Source organism: Sinocyclocheilus rhinocerous, unplaced genomic scaffold (assembly GCF_001515625.1).
Source record: "Sinocyclocheilus rhinocerous isolate Xijiao unplaced genomic scaffold, SAMN03320098_v1.1 scaffold3235, whole genome shotgun sequence".
Lineage (NCBI taxonomy): Eukaryota > Metazoa > Chordata > Actinopteri > Cypriniformes > Cyprinidae > Sinocyclocheilus > Sinocyclocheilus rhinocerous.
In genome coordinates this window covers 101,231-110,227 of record NW_015623484.1, presented here as the reverse complement: position 1 = coordinate 110,227, position 8,997 = coordinate 101,231, and the positions used below count along the sequence as shown (strand labels likewise).

The 8,997-nt window shown below is 38.9% G+C and overlaps 1 protein-coding gene across 1 annotated transcript in view; it reads right to left on the bottom strand.

Moving 5' to 3' along the window:
• Window positions 1-7,877: 7,877 nt before the first annotated feature.
• Window positions 7,878-8,997, bottom strand: part of LOC107751358 (nuclear factor 7, brain-like) — a 32,145-nt gene continuing 31,025 nt past the window's right edge. The window contains exon 6 of the mRNA XM_016567098.1: window positions 7,878-8,368. Within this exon, the coding sequence (XP_016422584.1) occupies window positions 7,878-8,368 (491 nt within the window). The remainder of the gene's footprint in view (window positions 8,369-8,997) is intronic.

The following is an 8,997-nucleotide window of genomic DNA, read 5'->3' as shown; positions in this document are numbered from 1 at the left end:
AAAGCACCACAAGCACCACCGTTTCCGTTTAAAAAAACGTTTTGCACCATTTTGTCGGGGCTGAATGCAGCGTCATTGAGATTAGCAGTGTTTGCTCAAGTTAAAGAAGTTGTTAACATGAACATCTGCTGTTTACTTCTCTCAATGTGCACACTTTTATAGCATTAAAATGTGTTGGTTAACTAAATGTGTATTAACAGTGTTTGTTTAAAATCTCTTAACCTGTGGGAGGACGCCAGCGCACAGAAGCGTTCTTTGTATACATTAGTTCAGAGTTACTGCTAGTTTTAATGTAAAAGAATGCAATTAACTTCATACATCATTAAAAAGGTCTAAGACTCAAGCTTCATATCGATCTCGACTTCGTTTTTCATTCTTCAAATTTCTTGTAAATTTAATGCGTAAACAAACCCGTGCGACCATATCAACCTGGGATTATCAGAGATGTATTTATTAATATTTTATTTTGAATTAAGAAATTTTTAATAAAAAAAAATTATTACATTATTTATGGCTTCAGTGTTATGACTGTCTACCTCTTTATTGGTTGCATAGATGTGTAATGCATCAATAGGACACTCTTCAGGGGAGGATCTTATGACCGCTTCTAGCATGCACTTGTCTGCATCAGTCAGTTTTGCGTGCTTCTGTTTCACCCTGAGACGGTTGAGAAGCTCAGCATATGCAAGATCATCTCTCTGCCTCATTATCTGTGTCAGTGTTATCATCTGAAAATTATCTTTCCAGAAGTCCAGCACATGGTCCTCATACACACAGAGTGGTTTTGCTCTTCCAAGTGGTGGCAGCTGGAAAAAATCACCAACAGCGAGTATAAAAAAATACATAATAGGGGCACTTTAAATTAGCCAACACGGCTGGTCAGGCTTTTCAGTTAGCTAATGTTAGCATGACTCTAACCTTAACATTAATGTTGCAAAACACGGTACAACATTTGCAAATACCAATAAATATGACACTCACCTCGAAAAATATCAGCTTTTTTCTCTTTTCTCCGAAGGCAGTTTTCGGTTGAAGAGTCCAACGGTCCAATGATGCAGTTTTCTCGAGTTTTCTGTGAGGACAGCTCGCGCACTAACAGTGTACACCTGACCTGCACACTGATAGGCGTGTTGTACGTGCTCTGGTCAAATGTAGTTCCTGGTCAAAAACACATTTTAATAGGAAGTGCTTGCTCATGGTCAAAATTGTTGGGTCTCTGTAAATAATTGTATGTATAGTACGGTCTAGACCACAGACGTGCATTGTTAGCGTTAACTAAATTGGCCAACACGGCTGGTGAGGCTTTGAAGTTAGCTAATGTTAGCATGACTCTAACCTTAACATTCACGACGCAAAACACGGTACAACGTTTGCAAAATACCAATAAAAATTCCCCCCGACAAGTAACTCGATGTTAATAGCTTATTTCTGTGGCAGTTGGCGATATGACACTCACCTAAAAAAAAATCTTATTTCTCTTTTCTCTGAAGGCGGTTTTCGGTTGACGAGTCCAACGGTCTAATGACGCAGTTTTCTCGAGTTTTCTGTGAGGACAGCTCGCGCACTAACAACGTACACCTGACCTGCACACTGATAGGCTAGTTGGGTTGCTACGTGAGGCACCTCAGCCAATCATACAATGTCCTCTGTTCTCCTCCTTTCCCTGCTTACGGCCAAATCAGTGCCACAGAGATGTAGTGTTTTGTACATACTGTATTTTCAGTTTTTTTTTGTACGTACTGTATTTTTTTTATTATCTTTGTTATTATTGCAGTAAAAAAAGATTATTTGTGTTCTACTTGAAGCAGCGCTGCGCAGACCGATCTGTGTCGAGTTGAGTTTTCATGAGCATTATAATTCAATTAAACCAGCACTTAAACAGAAAATGCAACTGCTTCGGGCAACTGTAACTTACTGTAGCCTATTAATTCATAATACCGATCTCAGCAACTGTCAACATTAGACTATTGTTACTGTATAGCAGTTTCTATGTCACACATGCAATTAGAATGAACAGATTGGTTAGCATTGTCTGTGGCAGACTTCACTGAGTCAGGGCAACATAATTCAATAAACAAGAAGTTAATAAGTGATTTAAATCGTAGAGAAAACAATGTCTTTTTGCTCTAGTAAAAATACTGAATGAATTTGCCTTTTTTGAATGCCTTGAATCATTGATTCACTGACCCATTCATAAAAATATGTTTCTTATTTCGTTTCTGAATGAATCAGCCGTTTTGAAGGACTCGACTGAATAAAGGACTCAACGACTCAGTCATTAAGACAGTGGCTTGCTGCCACCTACTGGTAATTTTGGTCTCATTTTTAAAAGTATCAGTCATATTTCCGTGTTCTAAATTTTATATTTAAAAATATTCTCATAATATTATTTATGCAATTTGTAAGTGCAAATTTAAATTAATTATACTTGTCACTTTAAAAAAAATAAAAAATCCTAATCTCTATGGGCTATGCCCTGCTGGATAGAACCTATCCTATGAGTGATTGTCATTGGTGATTTCAAATATGAAATTTAATCGTAAACTTGGCAGACAATTTTAGAGAATTTGATGTTTCCCCATTCAAAGAGATAGGCGCTGAACTTGCATGCCCGAGAGGCGTTTCAAAGATGGACAAAAGTGTAATGACTTAATCATACAATGGCTTCTGGTCTCCTTCCTTGCCTATCACCAAAGCCGCAGAGTTAAAGTTAGCTGTTTACGCTTTTTTGGTTAAAGGTTGCAGGCTTGCCTTCCAGTGGATTTGGCTAAGTGCTCTGGTCAAATGTAGTTCCGGGTCAAAAAACATTTTAATACGAAATGCTTGCTCATGGTCAGAATTGTTGGGTCTCTGTAAATAAGATATGTTTTAGATATGTTACTCCACTCTCATATGTTTGCTATGAATTTACTACAATGGCACAAGCTGTTTTGAATCACTTTTTTTCTGAGGTCAAAGGTCTCATGTGGGGGCCCTGGAATATTTCCTTACGGGGGCCTTGGGGACAAAAAAAAATTATATCTTCAAGAAATAGACTGTATTTTAATGTTGTTTTAACCCTTTCCCCAACTAAACTAAGAGAGAGCTAAAGAACCTTTAAAGAGCTATACAGGGGCTTACAGGTTTTACGGTATGGTGCTATATAGCACCTCATCAACTCCAAAGAACCGCTGAAGAACCATACAGGGGCTTAACAGGTTCTTTATATGGTAGTGGTGCTATATAGCACCTTAACCACTCCAAAGAACCGCTGAAGAACCTTTTTTTTTTAGAGTGTAGAACGCTCTTCAGGGGAGGATCTTATGACAGCTTCTAACATGCACTTGTCTGCATCAGTCAGTTTTGCGTGCTTCTGTTTCACCCGCAGACGGTTGAGAAGTTCAGCATATGCAAGATCATCTCTCTGCCCCATTATCTGTGTCAGTGTTATCATTTGAAAATTATCTTTCCAGAAGTCCAGCACATGGTCCTCATACACACAGAGTGGTTTTGCTCTTCTGAGTTGCAGCAACTTGAAGAAATCTCTTTTGGCTAAAACAGATAATCCATCAAAAGGTTTCTGGTTTCCTTTAATCTGCTGCAGTCTCCAGTTCACATAGGCAAACAACTGTTTTGAGACCATTGAGATTTCATCAATAATTAAAATGTGTGCTGTAACAAATTAAACTTATCTTACTTTGTCTTATTGTTACCAGAGTTCTTTTTTGGGTAATCTTGTTTTAAACAGCTTACCTACCATCAATTCAATAAAGCATGTGCAAAACACAAGACTCTCAGTGATAAATGCATGTATTACTAGACATATAAACTTCAAGCAAACATTGTTCAACCCCACAGCACAATGAACAGCATATCGAAAGGTAAATAAGTAAATTGAGTCCAAAAGGCAAGTGCTGATATTAGTCCATGAGTCCTATAAAGGCAACAAACAGTCCAAAAAGAAAACTATAATCCACGCAAAAAAGAAGGTGTAAAAGAGGAGAAAAAAACTCGATCAGTCTCACCCACGTTCTCTTCTCAGGGATTTCTAGATCCCACCTGCAATGCTCCAGGAAAAAGGGAAAAGTAATCCACAAACAATCCCCGAGAGAGAAAACGTGCTTGGTCACTGAAACTTCGGCCTCAACCCCCCAATTCAGGTAATCCTCCAGTCAATGGCCAGATTGATCTTAAATCCATGGCACTGGCCCTAGTATGAGCAAGGCATTTACCAGAACCTTTGTTTGCCAACCTCTCAGAGCATGCCGCCTATCACTCCATGTGCCATCACCTTAAAACAAAATGGCCGCCAGTTCCCACTTCCTTAAATAGGGGCCTTTTACAATAAGAGTTCCTCGTATTCCAAATCAATATATCCCCTCCCCCCACCCACAAAACAGTATACAGATTTAAATAACCATAACAAAAACATAAACAATTATCATCACATTATTAGAAATGTTTGAATATCTGAAATTAACACTATTTCTCTGTTTTGTGGCGGTGTCACAGTGCATTAGAAAGGTCTGCCCTCATTTCATCCATGCTGTTTCCGAGGCCTTGGTATGGAGGCTTCAAGCTTCTTGGGAGCTTCAAAAGGCAGTGCAGTGTTTTACCTGAGATATTAAAGGCTGCAGTGCCTGTTAATGTGGTTAAAAGAACAGTAGGCTGTGAAATGTCAGTATGCTCTCGCATGCATGGAAGCCTGTGCAGGATTTTGGATGCTTCTGCATAAATAGATTTAATAACATGTGATTTACCAACTCTGGCTCCTCCATTCAAAAAATACAGAAACGGTTGTGGGCTTTCACCAGCATAAAATATGGAAGCTTGTGTTTGATTCAAGCTCTGATACATTTTGCGAATCTGTGCATGATTTAGATGGGCAGCTTGCATGAGTGGCATAGCTGTGTTACTGACAGAGGTAGATGCTGTGTTTTCAGGAATGTCTTCTTGCTCGTTCATTTCATTAGGATCAGTGGGTTCACATTCCATAATGCTCTCCAATCTGATCAGTTCATTTGCTGGTGCCAGTGTAGTCCATGCATCTTCAATTGGACCATTCTGATCAAAATCCTCAATTGCCTTTTCTATAGCCTCATTATGTTTTTCATATTTGTCACGGTTTGTATTTACAATGTTGAACACACGCTGCAGTTCATCAGTGCCTGGTAGTTTTACTGAAGTAAATGCATAAAATGATTCATATGTCGGGAATTTCGTGGACTTGAGATGTTTATCTGTGTGATATGGTAGGTAAAGTTTTAGAAGAGTTCCATATAATTTTTCTGGGTTTTTCTGCTGTGCAAAACGAGCAAATCTAATAACAGCAGGCTTTCCTCTTGTTCTTTTCTGTATGTGTCGCATATTTTTTTGAAGTGGCAAACCATTTTTACCTTTTGTCAGTCCTGCATAATCAATGCGGTATTCACTTGCAAATTCAGCCATGCACATGTTCTCAAATTCAGGTCTGTTTGGTCTGGCCTTGTACTTGTCTGGCAAACCTGTCATCCACACATTCTCTACGTCATCATCCATGGTCTGCAAGTGCTTCGTTGGTAAACTCATCTTTACAGCATTGTCATCAGTAGGTATGAAAATGACAGAACATGATGATGATTTCAATTTCAGACTGCATGTGCGGGCGACTACCTCTTGAGTGCTGACCTCTCTGTTCTTTGAATAGGCATTCATGACCTGCTTCATGAACTCACGATCAGACAGGTTATCACGGCTTGAGTCTTTAATCACTCTCTTCAGGTAGTCACTCATCTTATGTTCAGCTTTTGAAATGTACGAGAGCATGTACATGATACAGCTGTAGGGGTGACATGCTAGTAACATGCTAATCATTCTAGAAACATGCTAGTAACATGCAAATCATGCTAGAAACATGCTAACAACATGCTTGTAGGAGCTAAATCTAATACTTAAGCTACTGAGTTGTTTGATCCCGGAGTAATTAGGTTGATGCGCTTTCGTACTTTGATGTGCGTTGTTTACTTCCTCCATTAGAAACGAGAAGACCAGTCTTCTGTTTGCATCACCATACACAGTTTATTGGCTCCACAAACCACCAGCGTGCATAATGTCCAATTTAGTATCCACTACATACACTAAAAGAAAGTCTTACAAACGTCCATCATCTTTCGCGCTGTTGCGGTCAAAAACCTTTTGCCCTTCCGGGTCAAACACCTACCTACAGCAGTAGGAAGGCAACCTATATACACCGAAATCTCTGTAATGTTCACAGCGCCACTCAATGGTCAAAATGAGAATAACCTTTTGATGTGATGACCTTTTTAAACACATTTTGGCTCCAACAATGCTAATGATGCTATAATCATGCTAGTAACATGCTTATAATGCTACCAACATGCTAGTAATATGCTAATCATGCTAGAAACATGCTATAATCATGCTAGTAACTTGCTAATCATGCTAGAATGTAACATGCTAATCATGCTAACAACATGCTAGTAACATGCTAATAATGCTAGCAACTTGCTAATTCAAGCAAAATTCACGCTAAATTATGCTAACAACATGATAAAACATGTTAACAAAAAGCTTTGACCCTGGTTGCATCTCAATCAGCTCCCTAGCTCCCGAGTTTGTGAATCAGTAGATCGTGTACATGAATTCGGTCACTGGTAAGTTCCCTGACTCACTGCACGTTGGGACAGTGATCAGTTGAATTCCAGTGACATGATTACGTACAACGTCAATGGACAACATAGTAGAACGTCACCGCTGGAATTAATAAACAACAGGCAGGGCCATCTAATTTTTATATTATTTTTTATTCTCTTTAAACACATTGTTCTGTTACATGTTCTTACAACATTTCAGCCAAATATTAATTATAAATGTTAATTAGATGTGTTCATTACCTTTCTAGCGATTTGTGTTTATGTTGAAATATACTAAAAAAACGGTCTCTCTTTTCAAATCTTCTATCACGTGTCACTATATTTATCGAGTTGACTCGTGTGATTTATGTTTCAAGCTTCAGAAATGTAAAGTTTTTTTCTGGTAATGGAGCATAGTGAGCGCCGATGCTCCCTAGTTTTTGCAGTGCATTGTGGGATTTTTCAGGGAGCGAACGTTCCAGTGCACTGGAAGGATTTCACGATTGAGACAGCCCTTAAATGGCCGACTTCCTGATCAGTGCCCTTACTACTGAACAAGGGAGCTGATTGAGACGCACCCCCTGTTTGCTTACTCCCTAACAACCACCCCGGGTACCCTAGCAACCACATAGCAACAACCTAGCAACCAACCAAAGTACCCTAGCAACCACATAGTAACACCCTAGCAACCGACCTGGGTACTTTAGCAACCACATAACAACACCTTAGCATCTATCTATCTATCTATCTCTGCTTTTACAATTACTTCAAACTTCAAACTGTTTCAGACTGAAACTTAAAACTTTTTTAAACTTTTTAAACTTTTTAAACTTTTCAAACTTTTTCAAACTTTCTAGTCCGGCTTTCTCAAGCCAACTTAAAGTTTGTCTTGACAAACTTATTTATCTACTTATTTTTGGAACAATTAAATCTATAAAAGGCAACTATTGGTACCTGAGATGTATGTATATGTTCACTTAATTTTCACTGCTCAGTCCTGCTTTGACTTCATTTGGGATAAAAATAAAATATCTGTTCTTAAAGCTTCTGAAATCTTTAAGTTACATTAATCATTGGACTCTTATATGAAAGCAATATGAGAGTGTTAGTGTGTCTGTAGTGCTGGATATCAGTCATGTGATCAGCTGTGGCCCAATCACAGCTGCACTGATATTCAGATCAACAGCACTTTTACTCATGTGATATGAATTAAATTGTGGAAACATGATGAAAGCAGGAAGATCCAGACCTATACGGGTGTAACAATTACTGACTATTGAATGGTAAGATTTTTAGAGAGGAAAATCCATAACACCAGAAGAACGGAAAGACAGTGTCAGTGAAGGTGGTTGTGAATGTGTGTAGATGTGTGCTAGTTACAGGATCAGAGAATGACACTGTTCCTCCGTCATAGTCCAGATACACTTTTACACGCTCAAGATCCTGTTTAACACCAAAGCCAGCCCATTTATTCAATCCATACTGCACAGTCCAAACACCATCGGTAAGGGAAATGAATCCCTTCCTCTGGTTTGATGCTGTAGTTACTCCAAGACTCCAGGAATGACTATTTTTAACCTCCACATCCCAGCAGTGTGTTCCTGAGTTAAAACCCTCTGAACCCAGAACACAGTATGACTTGTCAAATCTCTCTGGATTATTGAGAATCAGTTTGTCCCCACTGTATTTCACACTGGTCAGATCATCAGACAAGAGGAGACGTGGATGAGCCGTGTTTGGATCCAGAATCACAGGAGCTGACGAGACACAATCAACAGGTAAATTCATATAATGCATATAATGATAAAATCTGTCAGTCTTCCCCCATGCATCATTTCCAGTGTATGTTTCAGAGCACAGATCTTCTCCAGACTCACTGTTTTGGACGATGTCCTGCATCTTCTTCCAGACTCTGAAGGGCAGGTTGCCCAAGTAACGTGGCACATGAATCAAAGCTCCAGAAGGCGTCTGTGGATCCGGCTGTGATGAGATCTGGACTCTGGAAGAACATTCAGGAGTCAGAACTGCAGTGGCTTTGACTTCAGAAGCAGAAAGACCAGAGACACCAGCAGATCACTCACCTTTCCATTGAGACTGGAAACTTCTGCAGAACAAACACACAATTTATCATCAACAACTCAATCATCAATCAATGATCTAAAATGAGAAATCAACAAAATTAGGGCTGCAACTAATGATCCTTTTGATAATCGCTTTTGATAATGGTGTCCTCCAAAGAGTGTGCAAATTGACAGCTATGAGACAAAGTGTGCATAGGTTTTTATATATCATGTGCAAGAAGATTTAAAATATGAAGAAAGTTTAAAGAAACGTTACACATTATAATAAGTAAAAAAAAAAAACACACATTAGACTAAATGTTAAC